General features: G+C 44.4%; 1 protein-coding gene across 4 annotated transcripts in view; it reads right to left on the bottom strand.

The window, feature by feature from the left end:
• CRYBG3 (crystallin beta-gamma domain containing 3) overlaps window positions 1–18,286 on the bottom strand; it is a 246,891-nt gene that overhangs the window by 31,346 nt on the left and 197,259 nt on the right. For all 4 annotated transcript variants that reach the window (XR_012750420.1, XR_012750421.1, XM_075335127.1 and 1 more), the window contains 5 exons: window positions 17,366–17,492; window positions 15,911–15,943; window positions 11,194–11,303; window positions 10,717–10,843; window positions 8,004–8,143 (listed from right to left, as the gene is read on the bottom strand). Coding sequence is in view for 2 of the 4 variants with exons in the window: in XM_075335127.1 (XP_075191242.1) it covers window positions 8,004–8,143; window positions 10,717–10,843; window positions 11,194–11,303; window positions 15,911–15,943; window positions 17,366–17,492 (537 nt within the window). In the remaining 2 variants the exon portion in view is untranslated. The remainder of the gene's footprint in view (window positions 1–8,003; window positions 8,144–10,716; window positions 10,844–11,193; window positions 11,304–15,910; window positions 15,944–17,365; window positions 17,493–18,286) is intronic.

Raw genomic sequence — 18,286 nt, 5'->3', positions numbered from 1 at the left:
CTGGACCTGTTACATTTGTGGAGGGCGTTCCCGGGCATAGTTATCGTTTGGTCGGACATTATAGCTCGGACGCAGTGGCGTTTTGGGAGGTCGGTGGACCGTATTAATAGGGCTCGGAGCAAGCTGAACTGGGCTATTGGCAGGTTTGTGGCGAGAAATGGTGGGTTGGTGGTGCGGCATAGAGAATTGGAGGAGTCCACGGAGCAGTATCTAAGGAGAGATGGGGTTCACCTGACTGATGTGGGTCTGGATTTATGGATGTTGGGTTTGAGGGATGGCCTAGAGCAAGCACTGGGGGTGTGGGGGGCCCGGGCCAAGTAAGGGTGTCACTTGGCCGGCCTGTGGCGGGGTGATAGGTCCGTCTGAGAGGTTGGGAGTACCGACAGTCGGCTTGTTGGTACGAAGTCGCTCAAGGGGAGTGGCTTCGGAGTGGATGGGAACTTGTGGGCGGAGGTCCCGCAGGTTCTGGGTAGGGGTAATTAACGATGGAACGTTGTTACCCCTCACCTCGGGCCGGGTGGTCACGGCCAAGGTGGTCCTCTGGGCCGGTTTGGAGGTTACGGCCGGGGGGTTAGGAATGATGGTTTGCCTCTCGGACGGATCTATCGGTGTTTCTGGTTATACGGGTATATATGTATAAGGTTAAGTTTAACAATTGAGTGGCATGTTGGGCCACAAGTTTGGTATACATATATACGGTAAAATAAAACTGTGGCCATTCCTGCAATAAAGTCGTGGTTCTCGTCTTCATTTAGGTAGATATGGTACGGGGGGTGTGTTTTACAGGATAACCTGCTTATCCCTTATAGATGCGTCATGGAATAATCCATATCTAAAGCCCGCTTTACACGCTACAATTTATCTAACGATGTGTCGGCGGGGTCACGTCATAAGTGACGCATATCCGGCATCGTAAGTTACATTGTAGCGTGTGAAACCTCTGTGCGATTGCGATTGAACGTTAAAACGTTGATCATATGCACGTCGTTCAATTACTAAAAATTGAACGTCAGGTTGTTCAATGTTCCCGAGGCAGCACACATCGCAGTGTGTGACACCCCGGGAACGATGAACACAGCTTACCTGCGTCCCACGGCTCCCGCCGGCAATGCGGAAGGAACTAAGTGGGCGGGATGTTTACGTTCCGCTCATCTACACCCCTCCGCTTCTATTGGCCGATTGCCGCGTGACGTCGCGGTGACGCGGAACGTCCCTCCCACTCCAGGAAGTGGATGTTCGCCGCCCACATTGAGATCGTATGGACGGGTAAGTACGTGTGACGGGAAAGAATCGTTTGTGCAACACGGTCAACAAATTGAACATGCCGCACATACGATGGGGGCATGTCACATCACATACGATATCGTATGCGAAATTGACACGTGTAAAGCAGGCTTTAGTTTCATCTGTCCATACAATGCTTTTCCAGAGCTTGGATGGCTTCTTTAGATATTTTTTTGGCAAAGTCTAATCTGGCCTTTCTAGTTTTATGAAAAGAGAAAAAGGGGAGAGACGTGCTGCGGGGCACCTGGTGGTGGTGGGGGATTCAACAAAACTGAGAACTGCTCACCTTTAGGGGTTGCCCACCCTTAAATTTGATGAAGATGGCATATGCCATTGACACGCGTAGTGGATGTTAGAGGGTTTAATATCAATAAAAGGTTTGTTGTTTTACCTTCCTGTTTAAAGATTCCCCTTACTCCTTAGCGCTCCAACTGACCATAATTTTAATGTCCCATATACTTTCTAGTTTTATGACTGATTAGTGGTTTGTACTTTGTTGTGAACACTTTGTATTTGCTCTCATGAAGTCTTCTCTTTATGGTGGACTTAGAAATTGAAACACCTACTTCCTGGAGAGTCTTCTTCCCTTGGGTGGATGTTGTGAAGAGTTTTTCTTCACCATGTAAAGGATTCAGTGATCATCTTCCACTACTATCTTCCATGGACATCCAAGCCTTTTTGAGTTCCTAAGCCTCACTAGTGTGCTCTTTTTTTGCAGAATATTCCAAACTGTTGATATGGGCACTCCTAACATTTCTGCTTTCTCATTGATGGATGTCTTGTCTTTTTCAACCTAATGATGGATGGCCTCTTTCTCTTTCATTTACAGTAGAGCTTCTTTGACCACATGTTGTGGGTTTACAACTTAAAAAATGCAAATCCCACACCTGGAATCAGCTCCAGACCTTTTACCTGCTTAATTGATGATGGATAAATGAGGGACTAGCCCATGCAGCCAATTAAAGAGCTTTTGAGATAATTGTCCAATTACTTTTGGTTACTTGAAAAAGAGACAGCTACATATTAAAAATATGTAATTCCTAAACCCTTACTTCAATTAGGATGTGAATATCCTCAAATTAAAGCTGATAGTCTGCATTTTAAGCCCATACTGATTATATAACTGTATCTTTAATTTATTTTGGTAAACAGCTAAAATGCCAAAACTTGTGTCACTGTCCAAATATTTCTGCACCTAACTGTACCAGGAGTGCAGAGGTAAGAAGAAGCTGCTCACACTGCAGTCCACTGAATGACAATACATGGTATAGGTTACCTCCAGGTCACAGCAGAGGAGTGTTGTACTGCACAAGCTCACAGGCTCTTGTCCTCACAATTCAATATAATTTTTGTCAGTGTAATAATGCGGCAACCATTTAATTCTATAGTGTTCACATACATAAAAAAATGATTGTGATTTGTTCATAAAAAGTGTTTAAAAATTCATATTTATTGACATTTCCTTTACATGTTTATTCTTTTCCATTCTCGGAGAAGCACGTCAATGTTACATTATTGCAATCTATGGAAGATAATGTATATGTTACTGTATAGAAGAATCTACATTTTTGTGAAGATATTGATGTGTTGCAAAGTAGTTTTCATAACTGAAAACTGCATTTTTAATGACCCTAAAGGTTTCTATAGATTAGAGAGATTGTCATACCGCAATCCTGTCACAAGAAGACACAAGAATAATCTCAGCAAGTGACACACACAAGAATGTGCAAACAGGCGGGTCCGAATACCAGCACTAGAGCCGCTCAACATTTCCTTTCACAAATTGTTTAATTTGGAGGTGGAAGGTAATGTGTGAGTGTCAAGAGTGTGACAGATACTCCCTGCAAATATAACACATAATTCTGCAAGAGCTGCACCTTGTGAGCGGACGGCGAGTATCGCTCTCCCTTGGGGCAAAACTTTACTCTGGAAAGAACAAGAACTCCAAGTGACCAGTGAAGGATTTCTGTAATTGAAGGCTAATATGTCACGTGCGCACAATCCTGGTGTTCTGGAAGGGTCATATGGACCCTCCTCAAATAGGTAGACAACGGTATTAGAAATAGTAAATGGTAGATCTGTCCAGATCACAGTGGTGCCTGCACAGGCACAGAGACTGCAAACATTGCACACTCATGGCATAAGGCTGCTTTCACACTACGTCTTTTTAACATGCGTCCTGAACGTTTTTTTAACGCAAAAACGGATCCAGTGCAAATGCGTTTTCATTTCAATGCATTTGCAATGGACTCGCGTTAACATGCGTTCACCTGCGTTTGCGTGCGTTATAGTGAGGATCCAGCAACTTGCAGTTTTTTAACATCTTTCATGTAGCGTTTTTGAGCTGCGTCCAAATACTGCAAATCGCTGGATCCTGACTAAACAGCATGCAAACGCATGTGAACGCTGGCATGCTGATAGACAGGATCCTGCTTGCTCTACTGTGCATGCCCAGAACCAGTCTCGTGTGATCAGTCCCTCTCTCTCCTACCTCTCTGTCTCTCCCCCTCATCCACCTGAGAGCTGCGGACACTCGTAACCAAGGTAAATATCGGGTAACCACTTATCTTAGTTACCCGATGTTTACGTTGGTTACGTGTGCAGGGAACCCGGCTCCTAGCAGCTGCAGACGCTCGTAACCAAAGTAAATATCGGGTATCCAAGCAAGTATACCCGATGTTTACCTTGGTTACGAACCTCCGCAGTTGTAAGAAGCCGGCTCCCAGTCTGGCACATTTAGTTCCCATCACTCCCGATCACATGACTCCAATGCCCGCCCCTAAACATCCAGTGACAGGATCCTGCAAAGTAACACATGCGTTTGCATGCGTTTTTTGCTGTAAAAGCAGGATCCGCTTTTGCAGCAAAAAAACGTTCAGGACGCATGTTAAAAAGACGTAGTGTGAAAGCAGCCTAAGTAACTGGCCACACTGAGACTGCTGACTTTTAATTGTCTATTTGTTTATATGTTTACAAGAGGATTAAAAGAGGGACAGCCCCTTAAGGGTACGTGCCCACTATCTGAATTATGTGGAGTTCTGGGTGCATCGTGTTTTTACTGCGTCCACTGCGTTTCCTCGAGCAGGATTAATTGACACGCTGCGGTGAACAGAAGTGTGAGCAGTTTCTTCTTACGCAGCAACCCTAGTATCTCCAGTATTAGATCAGATAGACAGGGTGGACAGCCGTGTGAGCAGCCTCTTCCCACTCACCACCTCAGGTATCTCCAGTATTAGATCGGATAGAAAAGGTGGACAGCAGTGTGACCAGTCTCTTCTTACTTAGTACCCCTAGTCTCTCTAGTATTAGATCAGATAGACAGGGTGGACAGCAGTGTGAGCAGTCTCTTCTTACTTAGTACCCCTGGTGTCTCAGTATTAGATCAGATAGACAGGGTGGACAGCAGTGTGAGCAGTCTCTTCTTACTCAGCATCCCTAGTCTCTCTAGTATTAGATCAGATAGACATGGTGGACCGCAGTGTAAGCAACCTATTCTTAACTCAACACTCCTGGTATCTCCAGTATTAGATCAGATAGACAGGGTGGACAGTAGTGTGAACAGCCTCATGGAATCTCAGCAGATAGGAAACCCGCACTGCAGGGCAGTTTACACAGTGTTAAGAAAAAGCACAGTGGGCAAGAGATTTCTATAAATCTCATCCACTGTGCTTGTACTACGCAGTGTTTTGGATGCAGTGAAAATAAGCTACATCCAATACGCTACTTATCCTGATTGTTGGCACGCACACTTAAAGGTTTTAAAAAAGCACCGATAAGCCTTAATAATGAAATGATCTTTTTAGAGTATTTATTATAGGAAGAGCTGACAGGTCCTCTTTAATCAATGAGTTCTCAAGGTTTCTTTGAAGTTGAAAGTGTTGACCTATAAACAACATTGTCACCTATTCACCAGGTAGATGATAAATCTACGATTCTGGAGGTTTGGCTTCATTGATTCAGAGAACTGCAGCACAATATACCCTATGTGAACATATGTGACCCCCATTCTGGTGGACAGTGAATGCGGTGTTGGTCACACATGCTCACTAGCTCTAGATTTACATGAGGGACTTTGGGACCCCTGTTCTTCTGACTGGTGGAGTTAAGGGCACTTGGATCACACATTTATCACCTATCCTGTGTAGAAGTGATATACTGTTTATAGAACAAACCCTTTAATAAGCAGCATTATGCCCAATGCTTTGTAGCTTTTTAAGCAATTTATACATCAATAGAAGTGATTGAGCTTCTACTGGTACAAAAAACAGTGCTAAGCCCATCGTTATAGTTAGGTGAACACCTTACCTTGCTGTCCTTTCCATGGAAAGAAAGGGAATCTGTCAGGTGATCTTGTAGTACAATACTAATGTTAAATTTATAAAAGACTAAGGAGACCTTTCAGGATCAGTAAGTTTTACAGCTTTACCGTCTCCTATTATCTTGTTGTAAGCTCGGTAGAATTCAGCGTTTCCTCCACCCTAGTCAAGTGTATGTGAATACAATTTGAATATTCACTGCTCCCCCAACCCACCTCCCAGTACAATCACTATCACTGCTGAGAGGTGGAACAGAGCAGGGCAAATTCGGTTTAGATTTACTATCACTGATGCCACAACTGAGATGTAGGAGGAGGGAGCAGTGAATATGCAGTTTGTATTTACATATGCTTGACTAGTTACTACGTCACACTGAATTCTACGGGGCTTACAACAAGATAACAGAAAGAGGTAGAGCTATAAAAGTTGCTCATTCTGAGAGATCTTCTTAAAGGGAACCTGTCACCACTTTTTTGCCTATAAGATGCGGCCACCACTACCGGGCTCTTATATACAGCATTCTAACATGCTGTATTTAAGAGCCCAGGCCAGGGGTATAACATAAAAAACACTTTATAATACTTACCTAACGGTCACACGGTGGGGCTTATGGGTGTCTCCGTTGTCCGGTGGCGGTGCATCCTCTTTTGGCCATCTTCGTCCTCTTTCTGAAGCCTGGGTGCATGACACGGCTATGTCATACACACTCACCGGTCCTGCGCAGGCGTAGTACAAAACTTTGATCTGCCCTGCTCAGGACTTGAATGCCGGCGAGTGTGGATGATGTCGGACCCGTCATGCACTGCAGCTAGAGAAGAAGGAGCACAAAGATGGCCAAAAGAGGCGGCGCCGGCACCGGACAACGGAGACACCCATAAGGCCTACAGCGCGACTGTTAAGCGGGCTTTACATTAAACGATAGATTGTGCGCTGTGTCATTGGGGTCACGGTTTTCGTGACGCACATCCGGCATACCACACGACGTCGTCTCGTGTGACACCTCCTAGCGACGCAGTATCACTCACAAATCGTGAGTCGTGTACTCTTTGCTAGGTTTCATAAAATTGTTTAATTAAAATGGCGGCGGTTCTTCATCGTTTCCGTGGCATCACACATTGCTCCGTGTGACACCACGGGAACGATGAACAGCAGCTTTACCTGCGTCCCGCGGCACCCGACGGCTTAATAGAAGGAAAGAGGTGGGCGGGATGTTTACATCCCACTCATCTCCTCCCCTCCACTTCTATTGGCCGGCTGCCGTGTGACGTCGCTGTGACGCCGAACGTCCCTCCCACTCCAGGAAGTGGACATTCGTCGCCCACAGCGAGGTCGTCCGGAAGGTAAGTGCGTGTGACGGGGGTTCAACGAGTTTGTGCGCCACGGGCAACTAATGGCCCGTAACGCAAAAACGACGGGGGCGGGTACGATCGATTGTGCTATCGCACAATCTATCGTCTCGTGTAAAGCAGGCTTTAGGTAAGTATTATAAAGTGTTTTTTATGTTATACCCCCGGCCTGGGCTCTTATATACAGCATGTTACAATGCTGTATATAAGAGCCCGGTGGTGGTGGCAGCAGCTTATAACCAAAAAAAGTGGTGACAGGTTCCCTTTAAGCTCTATTTAAAGATAACACTAGTATCGTACTACAAAATCCCCTGACAGATTCTCTATAAGCTATAAGGCTGAGACCTTCAGATCAGGAAGGATCATGCTACATGGTTATTGAACAGTTACCCAATAAAACAAGAAAAAAATGATCTACCGTTCTAAGTAAGGAACAAAAAATGTTCTACTTTGTAAATCTGCAGTAATAATTCTGAAGGCTACCTGTGATCAAACTTTCATTTTAGGATTTACATTTAATGAAGTTTTGAGTCCATTTTCTGTTTCCCCAGGGTCCCTTTATTAGTGACAGTAGCCACAGTTGCTTCCTGCCCTAGTTCCATTATTTCTTCACTTGCTACTCCTCTGCTCTGTGCTTTACTGTACATTTGTTGTCAGACCAAATAAAGCGGATTTAGTTTTGCTAAATAGAGTTGAGCAAAAGACCTTAGTCCCGTTGGCCATGTTGGTAGTTCTTAGCCGCTATCTAGAGATCCAGGAGCCACCTCCTACCTGCTGGCATTCCTGGCCATCTCTTCTGATTACTAGACTTGGCACAAGGTCATGCTTGCGACACACTGCGACAATGGCATCGTACCATGCCTACTAATCAGAAAAGGCGCTGAGAAACCCGGCAGATAAGAGGTTTGAAGGCTCTGGCCCAAGCTACAGAATTGGCTGAAGGGACAAGGGTCCAGAATATCTTTGTTTTCAACTCTATCACTTAATGATCCACCAATAAGCCTTTTATTAGAAATGAAAGGTTACAAAATTAATTCCAATGCCTGCTGATACTTACAGTCCTCTCCTGATCCACACAGACTGGGCATAGAAATGAAGGTCCTTGCTAAGAACCGAGGTCACAGCGTCCTCAAAGTGCATCTCTCTCCCTTCACACGAGTCCAGGGCAAAAAGACTTACAGAAGGTTCAGCAAAGACCTACAATTATTAGGAAAACACAATGTCAGGGAGAACAAACTCATAATCACATAGATGAAGTGATAGATTTCTTAAAGACTTGGTGTTCTGTTGAGGTTTTACTGTATTGCTATAATAAACTGAATGGTGTAACCAAATAATCTGGGACAGCTGCATCATGACTCCAGAATTCCAAAGTTATGCGGGCTTTACACGGTACGATCTATCGTGCGATTTCACGATCGATCGTACCCGCCCCTGTCGTTTGTGCGTCACGGGCAAATCGCTGCCCGTGTCGCACAAAGTCGTTTAAGCGCCGTCACATGTACTTACCTGCTATGCGACCTCGCTGTGAGCAGCAAACGTCCACTTCCTGAAGGGGGAGGGACGTTCGGTGTCATAGCAACGTAACACAGCCGCCGACCAATAGAAGCGGAGGGGCGGAGATGAGCGGGACGTAAACATCCCGCCCACCTCCTTCCTTCCGCAGTGCCAGCGCGTGCCGCGGGACGCAGGTAAGCAGTGTCATCGTTCCCGTGGTGTCACACGGACGCAGGTAAGCAGTGTCATCGTTCCCGTGGTGTCACACGGAGCGACGTGTGCTGCCACGGGAACGATGAACAACCGGCGCCATGTTTCATAAACAATTTTATGAAACCTAGCGACGAGTACACGACTCACGATTTGTGAGCGATACGGTGTCGCTAGGAGGTGTCACACAGGCCGACGTCGCAAGCGATGCCGGATGTGCGTCACAAAAACGGTGACCCCGACGACCTATGATACGATAGATCGTCTCGTGTAAAGCCCGCATAAGGCCATGTGCGCACTGGAAATTGACTTTCTCAAGGAATATCCGGACCCTCTTAAAGAATCCCGCACCTACGGTAAAAAAACGCACCAAAACCGCAACGAAATTCGCATACACTTTTGCCGCAGTTTGGTGCGGATTTGCCACCGATTTGCCGCAGTTTTTCCGCAGGTTGGTCCCTGTGGATTTTTACCATTATCTATGGCAAAAAACACCGGTACCTGCGGAAAAGAAGTGACATGCAGATTATTCCGCAGGTATAAAAAAACGCAGTGTGCGCACAGCATTTTTTTTCATACACATAGGTTTTGCTGGGGAATGACTGCAGAAATGTTAGATACATTTTCTGCAGCAAATCCGAAGCAAATCCGCAGTAAATCCGCAGCGTGCGCACAGGGCCTAAAGCAGGTACTTTTGGCTCTATCCTGAAAGAGGTGGTCTCATGTTAATAGATGACTTATAGTGCAAAGTGCTTGTGCCTCTTATTAAAAAGACTCTCCTCTCTTAAGAAAGCAGGGATTTTAATGTTATAGTTTAGAGCAGTAGCCGGTCTCTTAGCCACGTTATAGGTTCAAACTGTCAATCTTCAGGAAGCGGGGAGGCAGAGGAGCAGTTCATTGCTGAAGACGAAACACAAGACAACCTATTTAAGATAGAAATAAGCAAAGATCTGGTGTCCTAATGTCCTACTCAATATGTTCCCTTCTACTAAGTAGACTATTCCTCCAAAAATTGCATAGTCTTATTGGAAAGATCCAGAACAAAATAAAACAAGCATTAGCCCAACATCACGCAGATTATAATGAGCAGTTGTCTATCGGTGTATGATAGCCCCCAAACACATTACATATTTGTCTGCCGAATTTATGGGTCAGCAGATGGCCATCTCTCCTTACTTCCACATATACAGAAACGCTCAGTTCTTCTGTCCCGTCCAGACACCTCTGTCGCTTACAGACTCCACATTCCTCTTTGGACTCCTCTTTACCCTCTGGACGCCTCTATCCCCTACAGACTTCACATTACCCTCCAGACACCTCTGCCCCCTATGGACTCCACATTCCTCTACAGACTCCTCTTCCCACTCCGGACACCTCTGCCTCCTCCGGACTACTCTGCCCCTTCCGAACACCTCTGTCCAATCCAGACTCCACATTCCCCTTTGGACACCTCTGTCCTCTCTGGACTCCACATTGCCCTTCAGACTCCTCTTCCCCCTCCGAACACCTCTGTCCCCTCTAGACACCTCTGATTCCTACGGACACTTCTGTACCCTCCAGACTCCACATTCTCCTCCAGACTCTTCTGGCAAAATCTCTCAGTGAACACATTTCAGCATGTCAGATACTTCACTCCCCAAAACACCGTTGACCAATCCCACCGATATCCATAAGTTCAACTGACTTTAAACTGATACATATGGGGATCTTAAGACAGTTATCACACCCTCACTCACACGCATGTAGATAATCACAGTATAATGTATATTTTATTGGAATTTAATAGCTTTATTTTTGCATTTTGTAACTTTCTAATATGAGTTTTGAACTTTTCATACAAAAATAAACTTTTCATACAGGGAATGCATTTAGTGTATTTAATTCTGCTTAATAAAGCAAACAGAAAATCACTTGCGTCCTCCATACCCATAAGCATAGTGTAATTTTTACTACTGAATAATTTAGAAAAAGTGTCCTGGCGGACATGCCAATACTGCTGACTGACTAATGATATTAGGAACAGTGCACATCATATTGAGAAACAGATGCTACAAATATCTTACATAATCTATTGGCTTGATGGATTTGATCTCAGATGTAGGGCATCCACATGAAGCCAAGTCTGGAAAATGTCCCTCTTCCAGCACACACAGATTGTCACCAGAGTCTGATTCGTAGCTCAGCAGCCAGCTGGAAGACACCAAGAATGTGACAAATATATCAGAAGAAAGACACAGTATAGTATGAAATGGATGAGGCGATCCCAGCGCTGCATGATGGCGTACAAAAGCTGTCACCTTACACTACATTTTTATAGCTTGAAAAAGGCCCTGTGTCAGCTGAAACGTTGTTACTGCATTTTCTTCTTTTGTATGCTGGGACAAATAAAGATCTATACACAGAGAGGAGTTTTCGGTGCCTTGAATTTTTATTGGATTTTCTACAAAATTGTACTCTATGAGCACTCTTCCCCCTTGCCTTTTAGATTTCTCCATGGATATACTCTTGATGTAGTGTTTAGGAATAAATATGCCTCTTACCATCCTCTTAAGACCTTGAAAGACATAGGCATAACAGATGAGAAATCAGATAGGCCCTCTGTAAAATCCATGTCTTCCCCCTGGAACTCCATTCTTGAATATGCTTTAATCTGCAAAAATCAATACAGTAGTAAGAATGTTGAAAATGTGATGTGATATATGGGGGTGTCCTTCATCAGGAGACTTCCTCATTTATAAACTCAGGAGTGCTCAGCAGTGATTTAATTATGTACTGTGTAATGCTCTATTTTCCCTGTGGTGGCGCTGCAGAACAAAGAAACTCTTCCTGAAGGGTCCCCCAATTACCCCGATCACTGGAGGTCTCAGCAGCTTTACACCATGGGAGCAATTTATTACTAATTCGTCTAAGGGTACTTTCACACTTGCGTTGTTTTCCTTCCATTACAATCCGCCCTTTTGTAAAACAGCGGAATCCGTTAACGGATTCCGCTGTTTCCCATAGACTTGTATGGTTGACGGATTGTACCAAAAGGACCTGCGTTGCTTCCGCTGGGCGACGCTCCGTTGCTTCCGCCCAGCGGGAGGAACGCAGCATGTAACGTTGTTTTGAGCAGCGGAATCCTCTGGATTTCACTGCGCATGCTTTTTTTTTTAAATCACAAACTTTATTTTGGCTCGCGGTGGCCGAACGTTCAGCTGAGCGCCCCGGCCGTCAGCAAGTGACAGCGCTCAGCTGAGCGCCCGCCCGCCGGCATGCCCGGGCGCCGGCAAGTGACAGCGCTCAGCTGAGCGCCCGCCCGCCGGCATGCCCGGCCGCCGGAAAGTCACAGCGCTCAGCTGAGCGCCCGCCCGCTGGCATGCCCGGCCGCCGGCAAGTGACAGCGCTTAGCTGAGCGCCCACCCGCCGGCATGCCCGGGCGCCGGCAAGTGACAGCGCTCAGCTGATCATCCGGCGGTCGGCTGCAGGGAGCGATCAGCTGATCACCCGGCGGCCGGCAAGTGACAGCGCTCAGCTGATCACCCGGCGGTCGGCTGCAGGGAGCGATCAGCTGATCACCCGGCGGCCGGCTGCAGGGAGCGATCAGCTGATCACCCGGCGGCCGGGAGCGATCAGCTCATCACCAGGCGGCCGGCTACTGGGAGCGATCAGCTGATCACCCGGCGGCCGGCTGCAGGGAGCGATCAGCTTATCACCCGGCGGCCGGCAAGTGACAGCGCTCAGCTGATCACCCAGCGGCCGGCTGCAGGGAGCGATCAGCTCATCGTTCACAATAGTCTGCCGCTGGTAAAACTGTAAAAAAAAAAAAATCAAAACGGATTCCGTTGTTTTGCAGCATCCGTTGCATCCGTTGTGCCACTATATGCAACACATCCGTTGCATCCGTCACACAACGCAATGCAACGGATACTGTTCAACTCAAGTGTGAAACTAGCCTAACAAAAACTGTTGATCTGAAGCCATTTTATTGATCATATTAGGAAAATGCAGTACACACGCACATATAATGTTATTACTTTGGCTTCCAAAATTGGAGTAGGTATTTATTTAATGTGCTATCATATTCCACAGTGTTATACCGACATTAACAATATACTTCCATGACTTTGTGCAGGCCATCAACAGAAGCCTCATTTATAGCCGCTTGTATCCTGTAAATGGTGTAACAGTGGTCACTTAACACTAGAAGTCCCAGAAATTTCGAGCTCCCTTGTTTCCAAAGGTAGAAATGTTAAATGAACCCTCTCTGGGACTTCTAGTGTTAATGCCTATCAGCACATTGTACCTATTGCAGGCACCAGACTAATCCACGGAATACAGGCTGCCATAGAGAGCATTATGTATTATGGTAATTTGATTCTGCTGCCTTTTTCATTTGTAGAAATTGGTCATTTAATTTAGTAGATAATTAATTTATACTGCATTTAGGACCAAATGATTCTAATCAATAGCCCACTGCATCCACGGTCACACTGGATTTGGTGCAGACTTTCTGATTTTATCTGTGGATTCCGCACCGAGAATCTGTAGTGCAATGTAAGTGATTTCAAAATGTGGTGCAAAATGCTACATTATTTTAGAGTTTGCTGCCAAAATTATGATTTCCCACTGTATTTATTATGATTATGTTACACAGAGGTTTTTACTAACTTTGACAAATGTCATGGTGGCGTCTTGATTTGTTCAGACTACTGATTCTGACACTCCGACTGACAACGTTTCTGAGCTCTATAATCAATGCAAGCAACAGATTGGTAATTAATCTTTGCTAGTTTGCTCTCATCTTTAATCACATGTCGTGGTGGAGCCAATCCTATCTGCTACCCTCCTATATATGCTGGCTGAACACTTTGAATAGTGCAAGCTATAGTTTATTTTAGCTAGTCTGGTAAGATGTTGTGATCCAGACTAACTAATGGTTGTAGTACTTGTGTGCGATTGTGGAATTGACCCTTGTTGTCTTTTTGGCGCTACCTTCCTGCTCTTGCTTTTCTCCTGAGTCTCAAATTGTTGTTCCTGTGAGTTTGCAGTGTGTCAGGGTTTTGGTTTTCCCCTGTCAATCTTTATCTGTGTTTCCATCCCTCCTGCCCCTGCCTTTTCTGTTGAGAGGGGAGAATAAGATCAGTTCTGGCAGGACCTTCACCAAGCACAGGACTCAGGCATCTCCACTATTAGGGGTAACCCTAAGGTAAGGAATAACCTTCAGACCACTAGCGTGAAGGACAGCATAGGACCCCCTGCTCCTCACTTTCCAACAGTCACATTGTGACAGATTCCTATTGTATTTATCTATTTAAATGCCATCCATATTGTTTTTTTTGTTTGTTTTTTTTATTTCTAGGTAGTGTCTGAATATATTTCTGCCATTTTCTTAGGCTAGGGGGTGACCAAAGGGCCTTTCTACATAATTAAGGTTGGTGACATGTTCTGATGATGTGCACCCCAACTGCAGAAATCCAGCTGCAGGAACTTGCAATATAAGTTGATATAATATCGGTGAGAGATAAAAGGGGGCTTTAAATTGAGGAGATGATGGTACCAACCAATAATATCCCTAATCTTTGAAAAATAAAATATATTGCACCAGTAATAGACAATATAGGGTAGCGTATTAGGGGAATTTTCCCTTATTCCAAAACTTAATTCTGAAGCCTTAATATAAATAATAGAAAACAGCCAATAAACCATATAAGCCTTGTAAAGAATAGTAATACATGACAGTGATGGCTGGTGCCCTAGGGAAGGTAATTTGAGAATGACGTAATTAGATGTTATTTTGTAACTGATAGCTTAAGGATATAAAACATATCCAATAACATACGGGTCTTTGCATCTGTAAATTCTTTTCGATCTGTTTATTTCCTGTTCATCTAGTTGGATATTAACTAAGGTTTGTGCTTTAAAACAAAAAATCTTGAACAAGATAATCAACTTTCAGGTCCCTCTTATGTCGTAAGTAGAGACACCGGCCGAAACCCACCGATAACTGCAGGATCGACTGTCCATTTCATATGTATGGTGTATGGGGGACAACCGACTCTAATCTAACAGATGATGTTGGGGAAAAGAAGGATCCAGCACATCAGATTTCCAAGAGCCGATCCTTTTGCTCTCTGAGAACACAGGAGTCCTCGGCCAAACCGAGCAAGCCAGTGTGTGAGAGGTGGAGGGAGTCGAGAGAGATAGATGTGAGCTATCTATTCTGTATGGGTAGTTTAGTGATTGTATCCCAAAACTAATACTGACAATGTAAAATAAGCAACGTGAGTTTTGGGCTGCAAATCCATTTGTTCTCTATGGGTAATCCACCAGCAGAGGAATTTGAAGGCGAGTCTCTCATGGAGAACATAAAAGTGCTCGTCAGATCAAGCACTACTTACTGTGTATCGGAGAGTTGGCTGGCCAAACGATCGGTGAAATTATTTTTCATCTTCCAGCTAAAGTGTATGGGGGGGGTTTAAAGTATAGGTTAATTGCCATGGAAATCCTGTATGTAAAGTGTGTAGTAGTATATTTGGATGTTAATGAAGGGAGGTCATGCTTTGAACATCCTGGCTTGATTAACAGTGATGATGCATCCTACGTCACCCATAAATCGCTGCAGATTTTGAAATTATGTACTTGCACAGTTGAAGAGCAGGTGTGTGTAGGCACTCTATGCTGTGCCCTACTAAGGGCAGAGCGAAGTCCTAAAATGCACCAAAACCAATTAACCTGGAAGTGAAGTTGGTGCCAGCAGATGTGCAGTACATGGCCTTGCTCTGCCCTTAGTAGGGCACCACAGCACAGAGCGCCTGCGCTGGTCGGTGCTTCAGCTGCGCCAGTACAAAATTTGCAGCCATCTGTGGATGATGCAGGACCCATTATACACATCAATCAAGCGAGGAGGACACCTGTAGGGACTGAGGAGACACCAAGAAAAGAAAAAAGATACCCATTGAGCCGAACCATGTCATATGCTGGAAGAATCTAAGTTATTTTTTGTCATGGGGACCTCAGGGCTTAAGCATAATCCAATGGACTGCAGTAATAGTGTAGATAACTGCAGGATAGTGTATTTAGTTTATAATGAGAAAACCTGGTGACAGGTTCCCATTAATGGTCTGCTCTCTAAATATCAACCACAAATAAGGAAAGGTCAATTTCTACTAGTGACTTTTGAGTGTTATCCAGGAGTTCAACTCTAATGTGGACGTAGAACAAACAATTCACCTTCAATGCTGAGACGTTTACTTTCGAGTAGAGGATGGAACTTACCAAGTGTTTCACGTCGTTCCGCCCAAGTGGTTCCTGAAAATGAAGTGAACATTATTTCAGCAAGACTTTTTTATGTACAAAAGACTCTTTCATATACTATACATAAGTAAACCGGACTTTACAAATCTGTATTAGTAGTCTACCTTGATAAAAATATAAATTCTGCCTCAAAGCAATGGTGGCCAACATGGAAGAAAATCAGCAAAGAGACATAGATGCACATTGCCTATGACAACTTGAGTCCTTTCTCTCCAATTGATTCTGGTTTCCCAATGTTTGTGTCTAATGGGCAATTCGATTTCAAAATTGTACAAATTATTTCCGTCAATCTTGTCATATGAGGGCTTGTTTTTTGCGGGACGAGTTGTACTTTTAAATGAAACCATAAGTTTTACCATATAATATACTGGAAAACGGCAAAAAAATTCCAAGTGTGGAAAAATTGCAAATAAAATGTGATCGCACAATAGTTTTTGGGATATTTTATTCACCGTGTTCACTATATGGTAAAACTGATGTGTCATTGTGATGCCTGAGGTCAGTGCGAGTTTGTAGACACCAAACATGAATAGGTTTGCTTGTATTTAAGGGGTTAAAAAAAATTCACAAGCTTGTCCAAAAAAAGTGGCGGAATTTGGAATTTTTTTGCCGCTACGCCGTTTACTGATCAGATTAATTGATTTTATATTTTGATAGATTGGGCATTTCTGAACACGGCGATACCAAATATGTGTATATTTTTTCTTTTTTAACCCTTTAATTTTCAATTGGGTGAAAGGGGGGTGATTTTATTCCTTTGATCCTTTATTTTTTATTAAAAAAAAATTTAACTTTAAAGGGGGGGCTATAGCGATCAGCAATCCGATCGCTCTGCACTATCTGCAGATCACAGCTACAGAGCTAAGATCTGCAGATACGCTGCTTTACTTTCAGTGCTGGCTGTATTCCGGCATTGAGAGGAAGTGACTCATGTTAGCTACAGGCGGCATCATATGACCCTGTGCTACCATGGCAACCACCGAAAGTCACGTGATCATGTCACGTGACTTCCGATGGGGGCGGAGTAAGTCACTGTCATGGCGGCGCGCATATACATCTTTCTGTCAGATTTTGGCAGCGAGATGCAAGGGGTTAATGGTCGCGGGTGGAAACGATTCCACCCACGACTAGCAGGCACACATGTCAGCTGTTGAAAACAACTGATATGTGCGTGGATCGCTGCGACCTGCCCACGGCAGGGGGCGTGGATTAACCTCACACGATCCATGACGTACCCAGTATGTCATGGGTCGTTAAGGAGTTAATAGGTGGTGTCTTAAGCATTAGACTGCTGTTGTTCAATGCTCAGAAAATCCCGTCCTCTAATTAGAAGTCTACCACTTCTACTCTGTAATTATGGCTGTTTTGCAGTATAAAATAATTGTTGAGCTATAAAATTTATTCATGAAAACTCACCAGAAGAACCGGTCTGATAGACAGTATTGTATTATTGCTGCTTCCCCAGTCCATGTATGTTTTATATCTGCCCTTTTCCAGTATGTATTGTTCTCCACAGAAATGCTTCTGCTGGTACGCAACCCACCTAGGAAATAAGATAGACCATATATTGATACCAGTATAAATACTAAGGATTTCCTTATATGTTTACTGACCAGTAACTAGGTCTAGTGTGTGACTGAGAAAGAGTGACGTCAGTGATCAGGTAAGCGGAGTGACACGTCCAGTGGGACCTGTGATTGGAGATATACCGTATTTGTTGTCACCAACCTTTTGGAAATATTTAACGACTGAGTAGAACTGTGGCCCCATGCTTGGCACGGATAGAAGGTTATAGGTCCATGCTGTACCCTCTGCTTTCTTTTCAATTTCATATTGGATCTGTAAATCCGGCATGTACTATCACAAATAGGGATGAGTGGACCCAAGGATGTTTGGATGGATTTTAATTAAAACTTCGGTTCGGGACCCAGACTTGACCCAAACTTGACCCCGGACTCCATATAAGTCAATGGGGACACGAACCTTGGTGCAGTAAAATGGCTGTAAAATGGTCGCAGAAAAAGCTAGGAAGAAAAATAGGGGTAAGAGCAGGACAATTGTCCTGAAAACAAATATGGCTAGGGAATGGAAAAAAAAAATGACGTAGGGTTCCTCCTGTATTTGATAACCCGCGCAGGTAAAGCAGACAGCTGAGGGCTACAACCTTTAGCTGACTACTTTACCATGGTTGAATATTAGAAATAGAGTGGACCCCACGCTGTTTATTTAAATATTTATTTAAATGATATTAAAAAAAAATGGCATGTAGCTCCCCCCTAACCAGTCAAGGTAAAACAGTCAGCTGTGGGCTGGTATTACTAGGCTGCAAATCTCCAT

This window comes from Anomaloglossus baeobatrachus, chromosome 2, assembly GCF_048569485.1.
Source record: "Anomaloglossus baeobatrachus isolate aAnoBae1 chromosome 2, aAnoBae1.hap1, whole genome shotgun sequence".
Taxonomy (NCBI): Eukaryota; Metazoa; Chordata; class Amphibia; order Anura; family Aromobatidae; genus Anomaloglossus; species Anomaloglossus baeobatrachus.
Note: the sequence above shows the minus strand (reverse complement) of the source record. Positions and strands in the feature narration are given on the sequence as shown.